Source organism: Seriola lalandi, unplaced genomic scaffold, assembly GCF_002814215.2.
Source record: "Seriola lalandi dorsalis isolate HSWRI2012SDOR001 ecotype SW California unplaced genomic scaffold, Sedor1 jcf7180002054949, whole genome shotgun sequence".
NCBI lineage: Eukaryota > Metazoa > Chordata > Actinopteri > Carangiformes > Carangidae > Seriola > Seriola lalandi.
In genome coordinates, this window is record NW_019525500.1 from 2,940,027 (window position 1) to 2,966,365 (window position 26,339).

General features: G+C 38.7%; 2 protein-coding genes across 3 annotated transcripts in view; both read right to left on the bottom strand.

Moving 5' to 3' along the window:
- Nucleotides 1–465: 465 nt before the first annotated feature.
- On the bottom strand, nucleotides 466–20,204 carry myo1f (myosin IF). The gene is made up of 28 exons (XM_023394504.2): nucleotides 20,006–20,204; nucleotides 13,593–13,721; nucleotides 11,961–12,050; nucleotides 11,753–11,847; nucleotides 11,548–11,635; nucleotides 11,290–11,379; nucleotides 10,820–10,951; nucleotides 10,522–10,656; nucleotides 9,834–9,966; nucleotides 9,147–9,343; nucleotides 8,935–9,015; nucleotides 8,701–8,787; nucleotides 8,407–8,493; nucleotides 7,885–8,052; nucleotides 7,532–7,617; nucleotides 7,358–7,439; nucleotides 7,140–7,246; nucleotides 6,951–7,049; nucleotides 6,694–6,838; nucleotides 6,261–6,375; nucleotides 6,003–6,172; nucleotides 5,596–5,741; nucleotides 4,110–4,256; nucleotides 3,874–4,022; nucleotides 3,649–3,711; nucleotides 2,900–3,107; nucleotides 1,633–1,793; nucleotides 466–1,538 (listed from the first exon to the last, which is right to left on the bottom strand). Exons 1-28 carry the CDS (start codon nucleotides 20,006–20,008, stop codon nucleotides 1,462–1,464), a joined length of 3,270 nt encoding a protein of 1,089 aa, XP_023250272.1. The 5' UTR covers nucleotides 20,009–20,204; the 3' UTR covers nucleotides 466–1,461.
- Nucleotides 20,205–22,542: 2,338 nt separating this feature from the next.
- The window catches only part of adamts10 (ADAM metallopeptidase with thrombospondin type 1 motif, 10), a 51,794-nt gene continuing 47,997 nt past the window's right edge, over nucleotides 22,543–26,339 (bottom strand). The window contains exons 26-27 of one of the 2 annotated variants that reach the window (XM_023394601.2): nucleotides 25,768–25,809; nucleotides 22,543–25,641 (exon numbers count right to left, since the gene is read on the bottom strand). In XM_023394601.2, coding sequence (XP_023250369.1) covers nucleotides 25,532–25,641; nucleotides 25,768–25,809 — 152 coding nt within the window. In that variant the 3' untranslated portion in view covers nucleotides 22,543–25,531. The remainder of the gene's footprint in view (nucleotides 25,642–25,767; nucleotides 25,810–26,339) is intronic. The other variant, XM_023394602.2, reaches the window with a different exon arrangement.

Sequence of the window (26,339 nt, forward strand, 5' to 3'; positions counted from 1 at the left end):
ATCGTTACCTGTAAAGTAACTGGTAACAGAGCTATCAAACCAATGTGGTGGTATAAAGTAGAACAAAATGGAAAAAATCCAGTTAACTACCTTAAAACTGTATTTAAGTACAGTACTTGAGTTAGTGACAGCTTATTGAGATTTAAATTAATATTAATATTTTATTTTAATTTGACTGAAGTATTTACACTTTTGGAAGAAATATCTTTATTCACAATCATTAATCAAAATTGTCTCTACAGCATACACAATCTATTATTACTTGTGACCATGTCAGTGTTTCTGAAATGCTTCATTGAAGAACAGAAAAAAACATTTCCTCTCCCTTTTTAAATTTTTTTATTTATTTAACTTTTTATATCTATTTATTTTTTTCGTGTTTTAATTAAATAATAATAATAAATAATTCAGCTAAAAATAATTTTTGCCATATCCCTCTTTCCCCTATTAAAATCAAGAGTACAATTTTCTGATAATGATGATATTTTTATTCATATACAAAAAACAGATATTGTCTGTGAGTGAATCACATTATTTTACAAAAATAAATGACAAATAACAACAAAATGTAATTTTGACAAAAATAAACATGTAAATGATTCAGTCACCTTGTTCTGTTTCATTATTCAGAAATTTCTTATAACTTACCGATGATCCAATCTAGACCAGTGCAAAGTCATTGAGGTAAAATATGAAAATATATTTATTCTTTTTATTGAGCTGAAAAAACATATGAGGAATGGCAACAATGATATTAGTAATAACCCATGAATATAAAATATATTTTTTAAGTGAATCACAAGTATTGTCTTTGTTTTTTGATTCATCTGAAGCAGGTTTGTTATGGTGCAAATGTAACAGTCAAGTTCACTTGTTGCATATTCAACATTGTTCTAATACAGTATCTATCATTACATGATATTGTGCTGGTGACTAAATCGAGAATACTGAACAGTATTGGACGTTGCTCTGGAGAAAAGCCTATAAACACTGTAGACACCATAAAGCAATGCAGGTCACTTTTGCCTTAAGTGACTAACTTTAGCTTTGAGTAATATTCAGTGAAGTAACGGCTGAAATAAATGGTTTGTGGAAGTGTGGGTGAAGTCAAAGAGCTTGTTGCTAGGTCATTCTGAACAGGACAATCCGGCACAACCAGAGACATGAAACCTGAGCTGCTCTTTGCAGTGGATCTGTGTTTTAACGATAATGACCATAACAGTGAAGTCTCCTGTGCTTTGCTTGTACAGCATACTGCCAAACAAGTTAGATGTGGCTCAAATGTCAGTGAGGTCCACCTTTCAACAGCGCTGTTTCCATTATGGATGAAAATCTACCATGCAACCATGAACAATTCACAGGCAGTTTCTTTAGGGAACAGTATGTGCTGCTTTCAACAAATAACACATAATTCTCGACAAACAGACAAGAGGAAGTCCACGAGGAACCATCAAGTCTTGATCATATCTTTTCAACATAGTTACCAGGGAAGAGACCTTCCCTTCCTCGGATCCTGCCCGTCCACCAGCCTGATGGATCTGCAGAGATAATAACGATAGAGACATATTGTTAAACAGCGGAAAATCTATCACATCAATCAAATCACTTTAGAGTCTGCTCTGATCCACACACCTTCTTTGACCAGGTCAAAGACATCATTGGCCTCGAAGCTGATCTCGTCCGTGTCCTGGCCAGTGTACTGATATAACGCCCGGCAGCGAGGCCCCTGGGGTTGAGGCTGCGGTTTAGGAGCAGGAGGAGGTCGCTGATTGATGCTCCTTTTCCTCTGCTTCCTGTGACAAAGAGAGAGAGATGACAAAGGGATGAAAGGAGCTGGAGATGACAAGAACTTGTGAAATTTCTTTAAGACTGGCTGGACAAACAGGGAGAGTAACACCACAGAAAAACAGACAAAACACTTTCTAGATCTTTTATAGATAATTTATTTAAAGTGTAACTAATGATTTCATAAATGTCCATCAAATTATTTACTTGGCTTTATAAATCAGAACCAGTTTTATAAAAATAACAAGAAATATTCTTAAAAATTTTGTAAAAATTTACTTTTGAATCAAAAAATCTTAGCAAAAAGTTGCATTTGGGAACTTTACATAAAAAAACCTACAAGTAACTTTTGGCAAAGAACTGCACAGTCTGCTCATAACACCCTTCCTCAAACACTGACTCAGCCAGTAGGAAGGCTCCTAAAGGCCTTGCAACATCATATCAATCACTTGTGTGAAATGTTTTACTTTATTACTAAATATCAAATATAATTCTAAGAAAAAGAGAATTAGAATTTAAAATTTAGGTGAAAAATAAAGAGCAAAGTTTTTGGGTTTCTAGGCTGTAAAAAAAATCACTGTCACTGGTGCTTATCCTTCCATCTCTGTTATACATCTATTAATACATGCCCATAGGTTTTTGACTTTCTAACTACATTGGCAGTTATAAATGTTATCAAATGGATAATAATGGGTTTACAATCCATCTAGTCTGTGGCTGTAAATGTTAATAAGTTATAATGAATTGATTTTGGTCCATATCGCCTTCAGCCGTCAAAGTAGTCAAAAGGACTATTCACATTCCTGCTACTGATCTATAAAACTAGTTTATTAACTATCAATAAAGCCGTTAGTTACATTTATAAACCTTTTTTAATGGGTGTTCGTTACCATTTCTTTTCTTTTAGCACAGGTCACGTTGAAATAAACAGGTTTACAATTGTTGTCTTGGTATTCATTTGTTCTGGCTCACTGAGCGTTGAGCCTCACCTTGACATGCCCTGACAACTCATTAAGCCCGTATACACCGATTCTTAGTGACTAATCAGCTCCACCCACACATGCTGCAATCACCCTTCCTTCGTTTTTTCATTTCGTGCGGCGATCTCTCTCACCCTGACATGCCCTGGTCAGGCACATTGAGGAAGTCCAAGTTCCCTTGGTTGTACTGGTTGTGTGCTGGGGCTCTCGGCGCTTTCTGGGAACCCAGTTTGGGCGGGGCTGTGCTTGGTGGCCGGCCCTGTTTGTGCGGGGAGGAATATGTGGTATCTGGCGGTCGGTTTTGAGGGGCTCTGGAAAACTGAGCTGCTCCATTCTGGTGCGCTGAGGAGAGAAAAAGTGGACTAAAAGTAAGATTAACCCCCCAAAGTAGCTTAAGACTTTAGCACGCCTGAAACCTTGCAGAAATTCTACTCAGATATTACCTTAAGTATCAAAAGTACTCATAATGCAGACAGAATGACTCGTCAGTGCTATACTGATGCATTAGTTTACTTTGTACATGACATTTATGTTATAGCTTGTTGAAGTTTATTTTTAATCCTTTATATACTTTTCATCTATAACCATAAGTCATATTTTACAAGATGAACATCCACTTTGAATATCTTCAAAGTGACTAGTAACTGCAGCTGTCAAATAAATGTAATGGTGTAAAATATTTGCCTTTGAAATGCAGTGGAGTTGAAGATTAAATAGCATAAAATGCTAATACTGATGTAAAGTATGACTACCTAAAAGCTTAAAGCTTAAATATAGTACTTGAGTATATGTACTTAGCTACTTTCCACCAATGGGGATGTTTTTGTCAAGTCTAAAAGGGTCATGTATCATCTGCATATAATGATGAAAATGAAAGAGTTACCTCTGTTGGCAATATGATTTCTCCCTCCACCATAAGACTGTGGGGCACTTTTCCTGGTTGGCTCTAATAAAATAAATGCTCAGTTACAACAACATTTGGACATACGAGACTCAATGCATGATACCATTTTCATCTTTGTTTTCTCATGTATGACATTTTCTATAAAGCTAGCATCACCCATCCTTATTCCTTCCAAAGTTGGTACATTATTTTCTTTTGACGTACTGGAAGACTTAGGTAGACCGTCTCCTATTGTGATGGTGAGGGTCTTCCCTCCAGGTTTGAGCTGGGACAGGTCTCCTTGCCCCCTCTGGAAGACCACCACCCTTGAGCCTCCTCCACCCCAGCCCTCCTTCTTCACTCTGAACTCTAGTCTGAAATGAAAGAAGATGTGTTAGTGGTCTGTGTGTGTGAGTTTCTGTGCAAATATAGGCTGTGTGAATGTGAGTGTGTTTCTCTACCTGTCAGTGAAGGAGATTGTCAGTTTTCTCTTGGTAACATCCTCGTAGCGTTTAGACAGTAGGCTGAGAAACTCGGTTTTAAAGTTGGACTCCAGCAGACTGTCGTACTGGGCCTCGTGCAGGATGAAGAAATCATCCTGCCTCGTGCTGAAGAGAAGTAAAACAGACCATTAAAAGCTTCTGAGGCAAGATTAATAGAAAACTAAAGTCTGAAATTTATGAAGAAAATGTGTGTGTGTGCTCTCTGCTGAAAAAAGGCCTATTGTATTTAGTATTTATAGCTGAGTTTCATTTAGCTGCTTCAGTTTCCTGGTTTTGTGCATGCTGGCTCACTGCCGCACTCTCAATGTTCACTAATAGAACAAAGCAATCATTGATGATGAGTAAAAAAGTCTCTTGTGAAAAAGGTCTATTCGCAGTGAAGCACTGAAAGAAGTTTAAAAGCCAGTCAAAGGATAGGTTAATGATTTTTCAAGTCTGCCTCAAAGCAAAAGTCAAGTGCCCATATGAACACTGAACCAGTTTTTGCTTGCTGTAATCTTCCCTCCATCCACTTCATATAAGCTTCAGATAAATGAGGTCTGAATTTTGTCTTCCATCACTTAAAGTGAAAGCACATTAGGATTTTTTTAATGACCAGTATGAACCGGAGGAATGATTACAGCAAGCAAAATCTGTTTCAATGTTCACATGGGCACCTGATTATTGTTTAATGACAGTTATAAAAAAGTGTGAAGTGAGAACCTATAATTTTAATCAGACTTGGGCTTCATTGAAACAGAAATGCTGACACTGCGCTGTGGAGTTACGTCTGGCTATATGAGACTAAGTCTGATCTAGTAAGACTGCCATAGTGATTTAAGTAAAGTGTAGCAGTGACAGCAGCTGAGGTATCACTTGAAGTGTAAGAGCTAAAAGCAGTTGAATGTCAGCTGAAGTCTAAGGGCTTTAACAGTAGTAATAATATTAACAGTGTTGATAACAATTATACTACTGAGCAATCAATCAAACTTTATTTGTAAAGCACATTTCATGCTACAAAAACAAAGTGCTTATAGTAATATTAGCTGCAGTATTAGTGTCAGTAGCAGTCATTAATTATGCATACATTCCTATTCATGTTACGTAGAACTCATTTACAGCTATTAATCTACATTTACAAAAACTCTTATGAATAAAAAATGCACTCTTGTCTCAGGGTTAGGGTTAATAACTTATCCAGTAATGTGTCTTTAATTATGAAGTTCATATTTGTGGAACTTCCTTTTTGCTAACAACATATAAAAATAACACCAGATTCTGTGAATTCTGACTTCAGAAGAATGTTCATTTCCTGTCTTTTCTGTGGCTGCAACAGTGGCTGCTAACACAGTGGTTAGTGACGACAAAGAAGCATGCTAGCTCTTGTATTTCCCCTCACAACATCAACCACAAATGTTACTGTTACTAGGTTTAGTAGTGTATCTTCTGCATGCTACAGACCTACCTGAGAGAGACGCTACTGATGCTTCCAAACTCGAGTTTTCGTTTCAGCACCTCCTTTATCTGTCCTTTCTCAGGTCCTTTTTTGATCTTCTCTCGACCAATCAGATAGATGCCCTTTGGGGTCAAGATTAAATCTCTCTTGATAGACTGGGTCATGAGGAAAAAAAGGAAGTGAGAACTATGAGCAATGTGAGAAAGGAGAAGAGGTATGGTGTGACATTTTTGGTCAAATCCACGACGAGCATTCTTACTTATCACTGTAAAGAAGAAAAACTAATGATTCATTTGTTATCTCACATCTCTAACATCATTTACTTTCTTGTTGATCAAATTTGGTCATAAAACTAAACAAAACGTTTTTCCTTCATTCTTTGAAGAATAACAACACAATGCTTCATAAAGCTTCACCTTGAACCTGCGATCAAACTTATTGACTGAATCAGCAAAGTCAACGCGCTCCCTCTTGGCCAGAAACTGTCGCAGCTCCGGCCTCTGCTCCAGACCGAGGTAGTCTCCGACAAAGTTCCTGTTGATGCTGTTCTTCCTCCGTTCCTTGGAGTTGTACAGGATGTCTGAGGCTGAGTGTCGCAAAAGTGGACATTTCGAATCATGAACTGGAAACTTGTACTAGGTGGATACAGTATGGAGTGTTTTGTCTTTACTCACCCTCTTCTCTCATTTGTTCATACTTCTTCCTGGCAATGTATCTTCTCCAGGCTTTCTGGATGATCCTGGCGAAAGTGTCAAACTTCCTCTCCCTCATCTCCTCGAGTAGAAACAGCTGAGGAGCATAGAGCATGTGGAAGGCATTTACATGTATCATTCATTTCTGAATATGTTTTTTTTTTTTTTCAATTTTATGGTCTTTCAGTCTCTGTTCAATAGAACATTTCATTGTTAAATGAGCCACTGACAAGTATCAGCACATTATATAAACTCCTTAACACTGTACAGCAATACACCAGGAAGAGGAAGTTTTCAGATACTTCACTTAAACCTGATTTAACCTGACTGGATTTTTCTGGCCACTTGAGGGCAGCAGAAGATGCTCTCAATTAAAGTAGCTCACCCAGAATGAAATATATAAAAAGTCTGTTACCGATTCAGGGTTTTTGACGAAGACTTTGGTGCGTCCCATCTGATACTGGTCGTTATCCATGTTGACAGACCGAAGGAGGTGAAGGACGCCCTGCTGCTCTGGACCCCTCCAGCTCGGCCATGTCTCTGCAGTCAGAATGGCATACCTGCAGTGCACACACCAAGAGTCACTTCGAGCGTGTTTGAGACGTGTTCTTCCTTCAGGACAAACACACAGAAATGGATGCACCAATAAAAAACGTGTGGCAATAAACTCACCTCATCAGAAACTTATTAAAGATTCTGCGGTACGCGAAGCCAGCTCTTCTTACACGTATGTTTTCTCGCAGTCCAAGGTATTCAACCTGATGTCTAGCCCTACAAACAGATAGATTACCACCATTCATTAGGAAGTGTTTGCTATATGTTTTAGGATATGTGTAGATGCTTGACAGTGATGATGCTGACCTGCTCTCCTCCCAGTCTTTCGGTCTTTTTGTCTCATTGGGTTTGATACAGCGGATATAGTGCGGAGTGCACTTCATCAGGGTGTTAACCAGATCATTAGCTTGTTTCTGTTGGAAGCATCAATGTGAAATCAAAGTATTGTTGGAAAAACATAACAGAATGATAATTACAGCACCTCATATTTTTACTACTTGGTTACTCTCAGGTTCAGCTCTCACCTTGATCTTGGAGCTGGCTGTGGTCGGCCTGCTTTTCTTATCTGTGTTGAGGTGTTCAGGAAACAAGCTGCGGATGAAGTCACTAAAGAGACGAGTTCAGGGGAAATTATTTTCACAACATACTTTACGAAATACACCATAAATGAAAACACAAGGTAAGTGTAGGAAACCCACTATTCGCTGCTTTGCATGAGCTCTATGAGGTCAGGGAAAAGCACATCCCGGTTTCTCTCACAGAAGCCGTTGATATCATATGACACCTAAGGTGACACCAAAGGTTAAATTAAAGTTTAACAACCAGATAAGAATAAATATTAACAACAAATGAAAAACATTGTCAGGTTATTTCCGTTACAATTTTGAATTCAAATTTGCTTATGGTTTAATGTGTTCATGCCAACAACAAGTCCGCTTGCTTCCTCTGAGTGTGATCTGTTAACAAACTTTACAGGCAGCAATACTACTGTTCAAACTGAAGTCAATATACATCTGTTACAGTGAATCAGACTCAAAGTCCGGGTTCCTACCTTGCCGGCGTAGTGATGTACGACAAAGCCGTGGTTCCAGCTGTTGAAATGTTCATGCGTCCCCACAGCAGCCTGCAGTTTCTGCAGCAGAGTAACATCTGCACCCTCTCCTTTGGCATGCATGGTGGCACACACATCATCCAGCACGCTCATTATACCAGGAGGATTCTGTAACGAGAGGATGGTGTGGATGAATTTTTTGTCAAATATCACCACTCACAACTGATGCTAAGTTTTTTTTTTCTTTTTTTTTTTCCAATTCCTCAATTATAATATTGGGAAAACCATAAAAGTCAAGCAAGCACTTTAAAATAGGATATTTAGATGTTTCAGTCACAGGAGGTGATTCTTTTGCTGTCCCCGACTTGTCCTAAGAACTACAGTGCTACCCTTTTTCTTTTCAGGTCAATGCTGAATTTCCTAATGGAGAGCACCCAACCACTTCAGTAGCGCGCCTGTTTTTTCTTCTGAACCATTTCAAATTAATCTTTGCTGGATAAGGTGACACAGTTAGGACCTTACCAATTTATTTTCAATGAGGTCACACACAATCTTGTTGTTGAAGTACTCGATAGGTGTCCACTTGATCCCCTCCTGAACATACTCTTCCTGTGAGGAAATTAGAAGGACACAACTCAAAAGGAAAACTGATTGAAATAAGTTTTAAGACAGTGGATTTGAAACATTCACAATTGTATTCAGACTGATTGATTTCAAGCTCAGTCTTTGCCTCTAGCAAACACAGCCCCATTTACTGAGCATAGTGTAGAGATTTGGAGACAGAATTTACAAAAGCAATAAATGTATGCTAGCTACCTGCTCTGCCTTCAGAGTGAGTTCAATAAAGATCTGTTGCAGTTTCTCGTTGACAAAATTGATGCAGAACTGCTCAAAGCCATTTCTCTGCAGGAGGAGAACACAATCCAGTCAATGTCAGATTATCACCACAGTAAAACAAACCCTGCTGTGATGTACCAACCATAAAACTAACATGGTTTTTTAGTGGCTGCCAATAAATATTATGGAAGAGTATGTTGTAAGAGGGCTAACCTGGAATATCTCAAAGCCATAAATGTCAAGTACTCCAATACTGAATTCTTCATAGGGTTTTTGGATGGCTTTATTTATGGCCTGGAGAAGACAGAGAGAATAAGAGCAGAAGAGAAATATAAAACACAAATGCATTTATTTCAAGTCATGTAGGTTATCTCAGGTGGTTCTCAAGTCTCATTTCATCCAATCTGTTTTTGTCGCTTGTGTACCTCAACCAGATAGTCGAAGAGTCGTGCATAGAGGGCTTTGGCGAGAGCATCTCGTGTGTAGGTGGCCTGCTCCTGGTTCAGGGTCACATTAATGGACTCAGACTTCCCTCCCCACTTTGAATCCATCTTCCTGCTGGTCAGCTTGTCCTGCAGACGGTTGGGGTCGATGCCGAGCAGATAGGCAGGGAAGGCTAGCACTGGAGCATGCAAAGACAAAAGTTGTGTTTCAAATCAACATAAATATATCAACTGTGTCAAAATGAGGCTTATTAAAAAGACTAAGATACACTGCCAAAAAGCGTCTCCATCCGCTGTAAATGTGGTTGTTACTGTGGATTTTTTTGAAATAGCGAATGTGTGATGGTAATTTTTCCACTGTGGATGTTAACACTAATCATCCGTTGAGCAGGAACTCAGTGGTCAGCAAACAATGGAAAAGATAAACAAGGTACTGATGCACACAGATTCTCTCAATTAGCAGGGTGTCTGCCATGGGACTGTTCCTGCCATGGTGAGCTCTAATTTACTCCTATCCCTTGGGGAGAAAATGGGCAAATTTATGTGCCAGGTGGGAATGTGTGCACACATGCATGGCTGGGTGAATCCATGCGTGTCTGGTGTATGCATGTGTATAAACATGAACAGTGTGTGTGAATGTGAAGGTGTGTCTGTGTGTGTTTTACTCACAGTCTGTGCTCTCCACCTGCCCATAGTTGCCTGCCTCTATGAAGCTGATGTTTCCCAGGTGGAGGATGCCTGCGATGATCTGCAGCACCTGAGCCTGGATGTCGCCTGGGATCCCAATGACCTCCATGGCTTCCTGAAGACCACATCATAAAAAAAGTATGCAAGTATAATAAGGAAAAAGGTACTTAAAGTAGTAAAAGCCCTCAGCGCAGAAAAATGCCCCGAGTTATTACGTGACCTTGGGGTTTTGTGCCAAAATCAAACAGTAAGATCGACATTGTTTCAGCTGATTTTGTTTAATCTTATTACCACACAACAAAACAGTGACTGAACAGTTCCATCAAAGATCAATATTCCCTTTCAAACATCTCAAATTGTTTAACGTGAATAATTGTTAGACGGAAAAAGAAGTGAAACTATCTGGTAATTCACAAGGGAAAAGTCAGAACAAATAGCATGAATTTGTGTAGCATAAAATGTTTCTACTTGCTGATAACTTTGATCATCTTGTGACCCCTTCAATGTATCTAGTAACCCCTTAGAGGGGTCTAACCTGCAAATTTTAACCTAGGGCCTACCAGCAGGTTAATCCAGCCATGTGTGCACACTCTTTCTGTTATGGAGTGAGGTAAAAAAAACAATATACCAGGGATAAACCACTTATAGCATTCAATTACTGTTGTTGTACCATAGTCTCTTGGAAGTCTTTGCTATCATTGGTTCCATCCACCTTGTACGTCCCAGACTGGTTGAGGTAGTAGTAGTAGTCTGGGGTCATGATGCCCAGACCTTCTTTCTGCTGAGCGTTGGCGCCCTCTATCAGCTGGAAGACAACAGTGCAGTTAAAGGAGCAGTTAAACGTGAACATTAAAGTAATGCCTCTCAAAGTTGGCACCAAAATAGAAAAGAAGCTTTTATATGATTGCTGTTTTTATATGAAACATCTGCAACTGCAACTGCAAACACATTTCTCATTAGCCTCTGACCTGATAGTAAATGTGGAAGTTCCTCTCGTTCTCATTCTGGCTCACCACCCTCGACTTCTCTAGTAAGAAGTTTGAGATTTTGCCGCCATCAGGCTCGCCTCCTTTGCTGAACTGAATCTCAAAGTATTTCCCCTGGTAGATGTGAAATCAGATCAACAGTCAGAGGTGAGAAACATGCTGGCAGGTGATAAATTTGACAGATGCAAACACTTGTTTTGAGATATTTCTGTCTGCTTCAAAGTGGTGAACTAACATTGCCATCTCGAAGGTCACGCCACTAGCATGGCTAAGAAATAAAAACTTTAATAACAAAAACAAAAATGGAAATTTATTGAAACCTCCTTCTTACTTACTATAACTTTAGGTGTAAACAGCTACAAGTACATGTCTTAATAAATATCAAGTCCAGTGGTTAATTTAACTCCATAGACATCAGCTGCAGTTGGTGCTGAAGTAAAGATCTTACTCACAAAACGACTAGAGTTGTTGTTCCGTACAGTCTTGGCGTTACCAAAGGCTTCCAGCAGAGGATTTGACTGTAGGATGATGTCTTTTACATGCTACAACACACACACACACACACACACACAGACACACACACACACACACACACACACACACAGTAACACAGTAATACAGTGTCAGATACAGCAGAAATACCACACACCACGCTGCAGGAAGTTCAAAGGTATTGAGTCATAGTTAAGTAGCAGTAATGCTGTCTCCACCTGCACTTTTGATCCTCCACCTGATACTTTGGAAATGTAACCCATGATGTATTTGGCAGCCACAGTCTTTCCAGCTCCGCTCTCACCGCTACCACAACACCATAAAGGCATGAAAAAGAGGACACAACATATCATTACACAAACTGCACCAGCACATGGCAAGACGTGATGCAGCACAGAACAACTCGACACAAGATGAGCACACCTAATGATGACACACTGATTTTCTCCATCGATCATCATGTTTCTGTACATGTTATCACTCAAGGCGTAGATGTGAGGTGGATTCTCGTATTGGGCCTACGGACAGAAACAGAGCTGTGGTCAGTTCAGGTTAATGGAGCCCGAACTGCTACACCACACATTGAAAATTTACAAGAATTGGTTATAAAATGTTGAAGAATTTTACTCACAGCTCCTTGATAAAGTTCGATTTCTCTGTCAGTGAAATAGGGCATCTGTTTGAACGGGTTAACTGATATCAACACGGGGCCAATATAAGTCTGAGCGGTGAAGTTAAGCAACATGATGGAAAAATAAACTTATAAGCTCTAAAACTTGAGCCTTACATATATATATATATATATATATATATAAAATTGTAATTGCAGTTAAAAATGCTAAACATTTCATGTTTCCAGCTCCTCAAATTATAATTTATGCTGCTTTTATTTATTTTTCTTAAATAATTCTTATTTATTTTCATAATTTTGCGGTTTAGACCGTTGATTGGGAAGGTGTCGCTTTGGGCTTTGGGTAATTATGATGGGTATTTCTCACATAAATTTTAGTTACAGTCCAGATATAAAATTGTTTAAAATGACCTCCACGTCAACTTTACAATTGTACAACAATTAGGCCAAAAACTTGTTTTGTGAGGTCACAGTGACCTTGACCTTTGACCGCAATCTAATCAGTTCATCCTTGAGTCTAAATAGATATTTCTGCCAAATTTGAAGGAATTCCCTCAAGACGTTACTGAAATATTGTTCACAAGAATTGGATTCACGGACAGACCCCCCGAAAACATAAAAAATCTTGCTTTTCTATTAATTTAGGAGTAATAATAATTTAATATATAATATAACACTTGCAAGGGCTTTATTATCTTGCCAAGTTTCATGGCAAACAACCTGGTAGTTGTTGAGGTATATATCAGACAGCCTGGGGTGTGGGTGGTAAGGAAATACTGAGAACATGAGCCCACCACGACCTCAGTATTTCCTGACCAGACCATTATGGAGATTCAACAGTCCATATACTTTCTAATTGTGACAAAAGAACTAAATAAAAGCCACATGGATCCTTCCCTTCCCAAACTAAGTTGTTGTATCAACACAGGAAAATGACTCATTGTAATTAGTAATCATTTCCGTCAGTCACAAATCCATTGTAATAGTGACTTTTTCTAGCAGTGTATTTTAACCTGAGGTGACGTCAGCTGTTTGCTTGCAGATTTGATGTGGCACAATCTAAATATTGGTTTCACGTTCAGCTGTGCTCCAAGAAGACGGAAGTGAGCTGTTGAATCACACAGCGAATAGAGAAGAGGAAGCGTGAATTCCTTTTATTTATGCGCATTTATTTTTGCATTTGTTTTTTAACTTTATAATTATCCTTTGGTCAGTATACTTTGGAGCGTTTTGTGTAATAGAGATAATTCAAGGAAATATGTTGAACAATGAAGACTCTAAAGCCCCACATTTCACCGAATTAAGATTTAAGATTAAGATTTTTTTTTGTAATTTGTCACTTTTAGAGGCTTTTGCATGATAAAGGATGAAGGTAGGTGCACAGCTGGTATCTGATCAGAGTCATCTTACTGACACTTTGAGGCTGAACTTCCTGTCCCTGTTAATATGACTTCCTGTTCTCGTGAAACTAAATGAGAATTTAAATTTGTTTGTTTATCAGGAGGCCCAATTTTTTCAATTGCAATGCTTGTTTATCCTACTGGGGTAGTAGGTATCGATATGTGTGACACTCAACAATATTTCACAAAAATAGAAACAATAAAATAATGGTAATGTTAGGATGTAGGATACAAAGATGTAGTCGTCCATGTATCTTTTCTTGAGGTTGTCCACAATGGCGTCCTCAGTGATCTTGGACAGCAGGACCATGTCGTCCACTCCACTTTGCTTCACATTTTGACTCTGCCAGTGGTACTTGGCCTGAATCGCACAAAAAGAAACAAAGACATTTTAGGTGAACGATGAGAGGCTGCTTTTCAGTTATTATTTATTGATATCTTAACCCTTTCTAAGTTGTATAATTGATATGAAATATCACTCTGTCTTAGCACATATTTTAAAGGGGCACTCCACCAATTTAACACAACAAGTTCAGTTTACTGGTGTTGAGGAGTACTAGTCAGCAGCTGAATCATGTCTTTTGTGGCTCTGGAGAAGACTTACAAGTTTGAAAAATAACTCTAAAGAAAGAAAGACAGAAAGAAAGAAAGCAAAGACTGTATTATACAGATATTTATAAGTAGAATAACAACAGAGACAAGTCTGGCATCGGTACAGATGTATTTTTAAAAATGTAACCATGTGTGGTTGCCATTACAGGAAACTGGGGCGGTTGCCAGGCAACAGGTCACAGATGAGGTGAGCTCATTTTCTAACTTGGACATTTTAGAGAAGAAACATCAAACCTATTACCCAGCTTGAACATGTATGGTACCTGTTAATAAATAACACGGCGATGAAACAACAACCACATGCTTTAACTTAATGGTTGTTGTGTCGTGAAATGACTTCCGTGCTTTTGGGATTCAGAGGGTGTTCCTCTGATCGCACAGGCCGCAGTTTTCCAGTTCAAATTGTTATAGACACCTTCTCTCAGAGCCTTGAGCTGAACTGGTATTCTGTGTCTTGGTTTTCCCTGAAGGATGCTGCTCTGTTTGATGTGTGAAGTCTGACTGGTCTTGTCATCGGAGTGGTGGTTGGTGTGGTCTGGGGCTTCTACCTATATTCCGCGGGTAGGAGCTTACATGTAAGCTTTACATGCTGCATCTCAGACCGAAAAGAAAATCATAATATCAGCTGAAGGTCATAAAAGACCTTTTAACAGCTGTTTCAGTGTAGCACAGGTGTTGTAACTGTCACAGTGATCCAACATGGACACTCATCCTTGGTATCACAAAAGTCACTTCTAGCCAAGGTCTGATTACCAGCCATGTATATGGGGCTTCTTCCCAAGGGCCACATACCTACACGCACTCACAAATTTGCTTCATTGAAGTAGAATATTGATAGCAACACTAATTTCCAGGAAACTTGAGAACGTGTTAGCTGCTATAGTTATCAAGTACCCAATTATTACATTTAAGCTTCTAAGAAAAAAGAAATAAAGAAAAAGAAAAAAAATAGTTCATAAACAAAATAAATAACAATTACGCAGAAATATGTTTGTGAGTATAACTGCTGAGTTGGCCTGGAGTGTGTTTTATCTGTTGATCATTGTATCAGTGAAACACTGAAACACAAAACTAAGGAATTTCCAGTGCAGCTGAAAACTACAGGTAAGCATGCAGTTCAATCAATATGCAGCATAAACATCAATTAATGAATATTTACTGATTCATAAACAGATCTAATATGTATGGCAACTCAGAGTAATTTTTGTTTGACTTTCTAGGAAACTCTGATGGGATCTAATGTTTGTTCATGAAATATTTTTCACTTACCCATTACATAATTTCCTATTTTTTTCTTAAAAACTTGAATATAACAAGTAGGAACTTAATATCTGCAGCAACTAACACATTCTCCCTTTTCTTTGTATTTAGTACCAAGGTGTGTAGGGCTTTCTTGGGAATATTTGAGTAATTAACAGTTAATTATCATCTCAGTTTTCAGGAAATTATGAGAAAAAGTTTCCAGGATATTAGCTGGAGAATGTGGGACCTGTAAAATAAAGTGTATCAACAGGTCCTCTATCACCCATCTTTAGAAGACTAGTTGGTTTTCTGGGTGCCTTAGGAAATAATGAAACTGTCATGTATAGCCATGCTTCCAGCTAAGTTTGATCGGCTTAGACATTTTCTTTTGCTTAATATTCCTTCTTTTTATTGTCTTTATTTTGCAGAAAAGCGTGTTGAAACTATTCAGAAACAGTTTCATGACACCAGTAATCTCTCTTCATAAAGACTTATCTATGGGATCATCCTAAAAAGGAAAAAAATAAACATTTTCATAATTTCTTCATTGATAAGCTCTTAAATTGTGCTGGATCCATCAGTACCAACTCATGCTGTGCAGGCAAGCAGGGAGATTTATTTTAAATTCTACTGGAGATCACAGAGTTTCCAAACATACCATATGTCATAACTTTTAGGGAAATGTGAACAAAAAGATGCAAGAAACATTTTACTATTTCAATAAAAAACATGAAGCTAAGCCTGAATTCAATCAGGAAGTATCTTTACACCTCTTCCATTCACAATTCTCTCTCTCACCCACTTCTTGTAATAAGTTGACTTCAGGTGTTTTCGGTAACCAATCAGATCATGATTTTAACTAGCCGATCACGTTGTCCCAGTCAAACTTTAAAATCTATTCTGGGCTCTCCTGCTGTCAGCTGTTATTTCAGTGCGTATTGCTGTGACCCTCCTCCACCCCATTCACCTCTAGTCTCCATATCCAGTGCCAGGTCGAGCTCATCAGAGTCCACTCCTCATCACATCAAGATCACCAGTATTCTCTTCTTCCCATCACCAGCACCAACCCCAGCGTTTAGACCCCGGAGAGTTTCCTATACTTCACACTTCCTCACCCCCTTTTCACATCTGATGTGTGATCACTATATATATATATATATATATATATATATATATATATATATATATGATATGTGGTGTCAATCAGTGTGTATTATTATTTCGAAATATGAATGTCCTCTAGAGTAAATTCAGACATGAAGTCATGAGTTAAAAGCTACTTAAAACCTGCAAAACTAAAAGCAGCAAAGCTACTAGTCTGTTAGAGTTTTCACACTCTCAGGGCAAATGTGTATCATAGACTTAAAGAATAAATTTGGTTTTGTTCTGATTTTTTTCTTCTTGACAACAAATTCCATGAAAAGAGCAAAACCAACAAAGGTTATCTCTTGGTACTTAGTATCAGTTCATTGTTAGTTTTGGTCTTTTCATGGGACTTGTTGACAAAAAGGGAAATCCAGTGAAGGACCCCAAGTGGTTTGAAATCTCTACCGATCACATTAGAAGCATTGCAGCATAAAAGGAATTACTTAAAGGTCCCATATTGTATAAAGTGTGATGACCATTTCTTCTTTGATTATTAACCCATTTATACCGGGTGCTGCGTAGTGCAGCATTGAGTCTCCTGCCGGCTGCTGCATTGTTGATTCCTCGTCATTTTCATGACGCATCAGCATATAAATATGTAAAATACGTACAAATATATCATGAAAATGATAAGCAGGTCTAGGTTCTATATTTATACTGTGAAAGTATCAAAGCGCTCAGTCCACAGAGAAATGCACACAGCCTGTATTCAGAAACTGTGCCTTAAAACAAGCTGTCAGCACTTCTGTAACCTTGTGATGTCACAACAAAACAGTCACTGCCAACCATGGCCCAAGCCCCGCCCACCTGGACCCACCATCCAACCTTGTAGGATTGGGTTTCTCTGAGTGTTTACCTGAAATCTGCGATATTTTTATTCAATCACTCAATCTTCTGATTGGTTGACTGACCTGCTGCTACTACAACTCCAGAGACAAGCCTGAGAGAAGAGATATAAAACTACACTGAGATGGTTTTTGGTCCGCAAAAGCACAAATATATCTTCTTATGGATATCAAAACTTCAAATAAAACACAGGAAAAATGTAAAATATGGGGCCTTTAAGCTTCGTGAGCCTTGACAACAGTAAGACTGGTTCAGCTAAGGTATATAGGATTATAGATTATAGATTATATCTTCTTGTATACATGTACCCATTCTCCTTTTACATAAAAATGTAATGAACGCTCTCCTCACCTCTGGGTGAAAATGTGTCACTATGTCAGGGCTGGATGTCACACTAAGGCACAATTAATGTCATGCCATGCCAAGAATGTGAAGAAACAAATATTTGGTTACATTTACTACAATCCAATAGTCACTTTTGCTCCTTTGAAATAGATGGATCAGTTGCTGTTTAACATTCACCTCTCAATCATACCACATGATCTTCATCAGTAGATGTAGTTTGCCCAGTTGTCATGGAAATGTACATGTTAAAATGTCCACAGTCTGAGCACTTAAAGTATTTATAGTCCCAGCGACTAATTGGACCATGAGGTGAGATTCAGCAAGAAGCCGTCAGCCATACAGCCATACAGAAATAAAATTTGATAATTTTATTTATTTATTTTTTTTTTAAATCAAATGTTGTGAATCAGATGTTTTGCCAAAATATATTAAGGAACAGATTGTTAAACATGCAAGACAGTTTTTTTTGTGAATGATTTGTGGACTGTGACATCTCTGGAAAATCACTGGAGCCGTTTTGTTTGTGATGCTGCAGTGATTTCAAAACTCAACAACAACGACCCATACCAGAAAAAGGTTCCTAACATTTCCAATACTCCACTGACGTCACTGGGAGCAGTTTTCATTGTGAAAAACCTTCTACTCTGCATTGAACAGTTACTAGAGAGATGTTGCTGTTGAGTTAAAATGCAAATTTCTGAGGCTTTGAAAACCACAAACAAAATGCCACTTAGCCACCGTTGTGTTGTGGTGTTGGCAGAAGTCACAAAATCTGGCTTCACCAAACATGAAGTTTCTTCATTGTGTTGAAATAAAAAAAAACTGAGTGAGTTCACCCTTTTACACCATGTCAATTCATCAGAAGTTATTTCTGTCAGAGATGCTGCCTTTGTTACTTCACTGTCAGCGTATCAGTCACATCTTACTGAAAAATCTAATTTTTTTAAAGTATATTTTTTTGGGCTTTTGTGCCTTTATTGGACAGGATAGTGGAGAGAGACAGGAAATAGGGAGGCAGAGAGAGGGGGAATGACATGCAGTAAAGGCCGTCCGATGCGGGACTCGAACCGGGGCCAACTGCAGCGAGGACTGTAGCCTCTACACATGGGGCGCCTGCTTAGACCACTACGCCACACGACGCCCCTGAAAAATCTAATTTTAAGGGGATTCATCTCTTTGACTTCACTTTGGCATCAATTACACAGGTGACTCTTATTTTGATACAAATAATTCAAAACTAAAGATGTTTAATACTGGAACTAATGGTAAATGGAAAGTATTTATACACACACAATAACGGTACATCATCAGGGGCAGTTTGGGGTTCAGTATCCTGCTCAAGGCACTTCGGCAAGCGAACTGGAGCAAACAGGGATCGAACCACTGAAGTTTTGATCAGTGAACAACCCACTGTACCTTCTGAACCAGAGCACATCTCTTAATTTCACACCACACAGTTTGTTTTCTTTGCACATTTTGTGACCCTTAAACTCGTCTGTTTGGACAGATGTAAGAGTTTTAATAGGCTTTTTGCTGCATGTTATTACTCACACAATAATGATAACTCCCTCTGTGCTGCAGGATGTGTGATTTTGTGTGAGGACCCTTCTGAGTGTGAGGAGGAAGTGTCGAGACAGAAACTACAGGCCTCTCCTGTCGTCCACTTCCCCCTTTAACACCTCACTGCTACCGCTTGTGAAACCCTCTAAACTTTGTACATGCTACCGGTTCTCTTCCTGCATCTGCCTGCAGCTTGCTTCGTCAGCCCCCCCTGAATGAAAAGCACTGTGTGAGATGAATCTTATCAAACTGAGATTACAGTGAAGCTAAATACAATCATAGTAGATTTAAGATAATGTATTCTTTTCTGCCTTTTCTAGCATGAACACCACATTTCATGCTGATTTCTCTGTCTGTGTACACTTTTCATCTGTGTTTTCTTACTGTCACAAGTCCAAATGTGTTTTTATCTGAAATGTGCTCACAAACCAAAGTACAGAGCAATGTAAAAAATAATGTATTTTGCTGCTTTGAACTAGTTTCAGTGAAAGGGCTTGTCCTGAAAAAGAGGAAACTCAACTCTGCTGCCGCTGTGAAGGAGCTTGTATTCCCTGAAGTAAGTTCCCTGAAGTGATGGCCTTTTAAGAAACACTATGAAATCTATCATCACTTCGAAACTGACTTTAAAGCATGAGATTCTCTTTTTGCCAAAAAAGGAATCTACTGACATGACATGAAACTTGCCATGACCCAATTCCACCTTTTCAACTAGATAACTTCTTTAAAATGTCTTTAAAATGTTGTTTTTGTCAGAAAAACACTCAAATTCTAATTTTCTCAGATCTATGTTATTGTTAAAATATCAGCGGGCAGATGAAGCGAACATACACAAGCTGTAGTTTTAGGACTGTACACATGTTACAGCTGAAAAAAAATTAAGGTGTGGTACTGTACCATTGTTCCTGTCCTGTGGGCCTCTCTTCCTCCTCAGGTGTCCACTATCCAGACAGTGTGTGTTTGTGTGATGTGTGTCGTTAAAATCCACAAGTTGACCTCCTCAGATTGCAGCCATCACCCAGCAGAACAGTGAGAGCCAAAACCAGCCAGCGACCTGCAAGACATCAATTGCAAAATTCAAAATCTACTTCCTCGTACTCCCACGGATGAAGTGTGTGAAACAAGAACTGCTCTGAGATCACACACACACACGCACGCACACACACGCACGCACACACACGCACACACACACGCACGCACACATGCACACGCACGCACACACACCATGCATGTTAAGCCACTACTTCTGTATTTCTGTTATAGTCATGTCATTACATGGAGGATGAAATAATTACCTCCGGTTGGTGACAGTGTCTGTGTCAGAAGATCCACAGGTTAAGGGCACAATTATTCACTCAAGTTAATTTTTCACACAAGTGTTGATGGCAACAACAACTGCAAAGTGATAATTACAACAATCTGTTGCCAAATGATGGTGTTTCAGTTGAGCTGCCGGCTCCACCCAGGCTGTGGTTACTTCACGTTGTGTTTGTGTCGTCAGAGCGGCAGCTGCTTCCAACGTCCGTAATAACTGATGCAGGTTCACACAGAGTGTACACTGTACTGACAGGACTGTCTGTGTTTATGTATGTGTGAAGGTGTCAAACTGTGTTGTTTTTGCTGTGTTTTATGTCACTTTGAGTGAGAATGTTTTCAAGTACCTGCAAAGCAAATTTAGACCAAATGGATGAGCTCGCATACATTCACGGGCAGGTTTAAAAAAAATGTTGTATTGGGAGGGTGGGGACAGGCCTGATTTTTAAAGAAGAGAGGCGCACTTGTTAAATGTGTCAAGACTCACATTCTTGGGATCATGAACTGTATGTTATTATTAGCTGCATTTTCTTTTATCATTTCAAGAAATATGCCACAAAGAGATTATGGGCCCCAGGACAAATACTATATGTAAAATGCCAGACCCCATCTGGTCGATTTTTGTTAGTTTGTATCTATATGTCACATTTTTTGTGTCTGTTTTGCCTTTGCTGTTACTCATTTTGCAGCTTATGTCGCTTTTTGAGCTTTTTGTTATTTGTCATTTTGCGTCATTTGTAGTTGTTTTGTGTCTCTGTGGTTACAGATCAAAGTGTTTATCCAGTGAAAACCCATCTGAGGTGAAAAAGGTGGCAAAGATGTCAATGTGGTGGTGGTATGTGGTACATGTGGTGTGTGTTGTCTCAGGAATTAGTCTCATGTTACAAAACAAATTCAAAAGCATATTGTTTATTTACATCGTGGATATTACAGTATTGCTCTGTTTATATTATCGTAGCATAAAGAAAATGGAAATTGAATATTCAGCTCCTTTAGTTAAGTAAAGTTACCAATGTAAAAATACTCCATTGCAAGTAAAAGTCCTGCCTGAAAAAAATCCTACTTGAGTAAAAGTACTGGTTTGGTCTGACTGGTATATCATTAAATATGACGTCATTACATGTTAAACACTGAGGCATCAGTGTTTAAGCAGCAAATTACTGTTGTATCTGCTGGAGGTGGAGCTTGTTTGAACCACTTCATAGACAGACAGGGACACCAGATAAATCAGGGTCCTGAGATGATAAATGTGAGAGGAAAGAAGAAAAAACTAAGTTCTGATACACAAATCAGTTTTCAGACTATTTCTAATCTTTGACTTTTCATTTGAACATTTACTGATATTAAACCATGTGAGACATCTTGCTATTCCAACCATCGTGGTAAATATTAATCTTAAAAGTAACTAAAGCTGCCAAATAAATGTAGTTGAGTATATTGAGCTATATTTCCGTCGGGAATGCAATGGAGTGGAAGTTTAAAGTAACCTAAAATGGAAATACTCAAGCAAAGTACAAGTACCTCAAATTTGTACTTAAATACTTTAGTAAATGTACCTAGTTATTTTCAACCACTGTACGTTAGTAACGTTAAACGTCGTCCCACAGCAGCGCTAGCTACGTTACGACTGTGACGCTACACGCAGACTGTGACGCTACACGCAGACTGTGACGCTACACGCAGACTGTTACGGCGTTCGCAAAATAAACTCAACTCAACCTAGTTGGCAAAACCAAGCTTGACATATCCTCATATAGGACAATAAAGATTAACATAAAGTTAAGTAAGAGGCTCTCACCTTAAGGCGTGTGGTACAGACAAAAACTGACGTCCAATTAAAAGACGTCGCACGTGCCAGCCACTGAAGCCAGGTATTTGTTTTTTTGGACAACTCAGAAGGCCTGGTTCTCACTTCACTCCTTGTCTCTGTCCAGGCAGACTACTAGTGTACTATGAATAAACATTTAAAAATGCCTTTATAGCTGTGCACAACCACATTATAGAGTGTTATAAAACGTCCATTAAATGTTTGTTTACTGCTTATAAATGCTAAATTGGGGGAAGATAAGTCTGTTTTTCCTTTAAATTTTATTTTTTATTTTTTATGTTTACAAAGTAAGATTTTTTTTTTTTTTTAATTCCAAAAATTATCGGAGCACCTGGAAATCGTTTTGTACAATGAACCCCAATAACTTTTTACAGTATTTGTCATATAACCCCCAAATTTGTTCTGTGAGCTGCATTTTAGGAGCACTTTCGCTACTTTACCCAAGTCGGGGAATGGAAGTTATGATAAAGATGGGCAGGTAAACTCAAAGAGGGCCCCTGGTGGGTGAGGGGTCCTCAGCAGCTGCACTCTTACACCTCAGGCCAGCTCTGCAGATTGGTATTATTACAAAAGGCTCAAACTGATTTTTGAATAATTAAACTGTTAAAACAATAATTCAGAAACAATGACAACAACAGTGAACTAATAGCACCAATCCAAACCAAAGCACCACAATAACAAAATGGAACAACAATACTCCCCATAAAGACACACTGTAGCTTCCTCTCTTTACAATGAAATTATGTGACATTTAGTGGAGCTGCTTTCAGCTGTCATCAGTGTGAACATATGTGAAGAGTCCGGCCACAGCGGACTTCAGAGCACAGTGGACGTCGCAGTGACGCCATCAGACCTGGTGACTCATTAGAGACTGAGGCAGTATTTCTAAAAATATTCTCTGCAGGATGGAGAAACAGCCAAAACAGCATCTTTAAAGATGATGTCAATAAAACTCTTCAATGAAATCTGTGCTGCACAACTTTGGGTCAGGTGACATCTTTCCTGTACGATAGCACATAATCATATCACTGTCTTTAAAAGGAAAAAAGCTGACGTGGATTCACACAGGAAAGGATGGTTTGCGCACTGAGGGAAAACATCTGCCCCAAATATCTGTGCATTAATAACTCATTTAACCGCTGTGCTGTCCTGCTGATGATTTTTAGATTCTTTTAGAGAATTCGGCACCCAACTGTACGCTGAGTGTGTCGATCCATTAAAGCAGCAATAATCAATATTTTTTATAATAATGGATCAAATGTGAAAACAATGTGACAATGTGAAAGGGGTCATTACCTATGAATCGTCACCCACATCTGCAGCTGTCCTTCGCTTTACAGAGCCTGATACTAGGTTTCAGCTCTTTCTTTAGCTGTCTGGCCACAACCTCACTGTTTTAGTTCACTCTCACCACTCAGGCAGCTGTTTTCAGAGAGAAAGCTTGAAAAAGCCACTGTACACTACTTGCTCAGCACCAAACAGACATAGTTTGCAATTGGCTTGTGAACACAGTGGAGCTTTTAGCAGCTAAAAAACCATATCTTTCCCTCAGGAGTTGATGGAGAACAAAAACAGAGCTAAAAAAAAGAAGAAATATTGGGATCACATTCACCAGGAAGACACAAACATGACTCCAAAGGAATGATTAAGTTGCTCTGTAACTGCTGGATGTGTAAATAAGCAGCTGTTGGCTAACAAGTTCACTATATCAACTTAAACGGTGATAATGTGTCAATGTTGTGTTCACAACTTGTTTCCCAAACACCCAAAATAATCATTTATTGCAGGTGTAAAATTAACACACTGGGAGATAATTTTAAATTAGCTTTAATTTAGAAAACTGTGTGGTAGAAATCTTCTCTCCGCAGTGTGAATGCAGCCAGCCATGAATAAACCAGATCTGTGCCACATAGAAATCAGATATTTTATGTGTGTGTATATTTTATGTGTGTGTAAATCCATCCTCAGATTAGCGCTCTGACTATAAAACGTTCTTTGAAAGCAGTGCAGTCAGAGGTCTTCACTCCTCCGCACTGGGCCTGTTCCTGCTGGCAGAGCTGACTTACTGTGTCTCACTGTGCTGTGAATTTCCACTCACAGTAAAAGTTACTAGCACTGGCGAGTAAGTGGTAACATGTGGCAAAAATAATCCCCCGTCCAAAAAAAAAAAAAAAAAAAAAAAAAAAAAAAAATCAACAGCAATGCCCACGCTGAGGGATTTTCAGATAATGAAAATGAGCTGAGCTGTTAAAGTTCCTTTTTGAAGAAAACTTTATGCCACAGTCCGCAGTGAAAGCACAATATAACATCCCATAATGTGAAAATGTCCTGGTGATGTGAGCCCTGCCTTTGCTCACATTGCTAAAGGCAGCGTGCAACATGAAGCACTGTTTTACTGCAGAGGTGATAACATGTAAGCAAACTAACCAAAATGGCAAGACTATGGCAGGTTCACTGCAGTGACACAGTTATAGCTTCCATGGAGACATCAAGTCAAATCACATCAAAACAAACATAAAGTACACAAGTCCTCTGACTGCTGACACTTTGTGCAAATCAAACTCTGCTCATACTCCAGATGAATAACAGCGAGAACTTGGTGAATACGATGATACGGAACAAAGCAATAGCAGAAAACATCGCGGTCAAGTAACAACTATCAGATAACATAGAGACAAATCTTTCATTTCATGATATAAGATATTCCTTTTCATGGGCAAAGATATCTGGAAAATCATTTTCTTTACAAAGTGGATTTTTATTATAATTCATAACTAAGCAGATACCACCTGTTAACATACAGGTTTAAGAAATTTAGGCCACTGAAGCAAAGACAAACTCAAGAGTACTGCGACCAGTCCTGCGGCCAAAGTGAAATATAAGTAGCACCAAAATATTACAACAGAGAGATCGTTTAGAGAGACAGAGAGAGAGGGTTCATCCTAATAGACGATGGAGGAAAGTTACTCTCTCCCTCTCTCTGCCTCTCCAGGTTTCAGCAGCCCTCCCTCCAGTGGAATGTATAAACTCAGCTCAGGCTGTTTTGGCCCAGCTCGACCCAGAGAAGCGTCTGGTCTGGTCTGGTCTAGATTCTGGCTGGAAAAGGTCCCTCTGACCAGTTACAGGACCAGGTCAGTCTGACAGCATCCCAGTTAGATCTCACACTCCTCTGACAGAGGTAGCGTGAGGGCTGCTGTTACACGGCTCAGTGGGAGGGTTTCAGGCTTACTGTATGTGAGTGTGTACAGGACCCAAAGATGGATGCTGTGTGTTTCATGGTGTCAGTGTCCCTGGCAGGTCTTGCAGCACATTTGTCTGAAATATGGCCGGCTGCAGAACTTGAACCTGAGCACCAGGGGGCAGTAGGCCACAGTGTTCACATCTTTACACTCTGCAGGGGAGACACACATGAAACAATTTAATTATGGCATTAGAGTGATATATTTTTACAGCAGATGTTTTAGAAACACTGCAGGATTTCAATCAAAATATCAAGAAATTAGTCACTTTTATCAACCTTTATTGCTCAAAGACTTCCTGAGATCCTCTGACATATGGCCTGTGGATTAAAGAATTTATTAATTAACTTCTTGATGCTTGAGAAAATCAGATATTTCACATATTGTATAAAAAAAGGTTCAATGCAATATATGAAAATGTTTTAATATTCTGTAGGTGCCTTCCCATAAACATCTGCCATGCTCACCTTTTTAATCATGCTTTCATGTAGTCTGTATCCTGGTCTTTATTTACTCTCACTTCAAGCTTTATGAAATTCATGTTCATCTAATTCTTATTTGTATTTATATAATTCCACCTTCTTCTTTTAAGGCATTGTAATACTATGTTTGCCAATGTTTTATTTATTTCAAATGTGTTTTATATACACTACATACACACATATACATACACACACAATAAATGGAAATACAAATAAATGCATTATTATTATCATCTATACCATTTATACATAATAATATGCATATGTGTGTGTGTATGTATGTATGTATATACTAGTACAATTTTATTTGATGTCTGTTACCGACAAGAAAACAGTGCATCTGGGTTATATACAATAAATTGTATATT

Coding starts and splice junctions, on each gene's coding strand:
- myo1f (XM_023394504.2), bottom strand. Junction 11,848..11,960: donor TCGAACTTTATCAAGGAGCT/GTGAGTAAAATT, acceptor TTCTGTCCGTAG/GCCCAATACGAGAATCCACC. Junction 1,539..1,632: donor CTTTGACCTGGTCAAAGAAG/GTGTGTGGATCA, acceptor TTATCTCTGCAG/ATCCATCAGGCTGGTGGACG.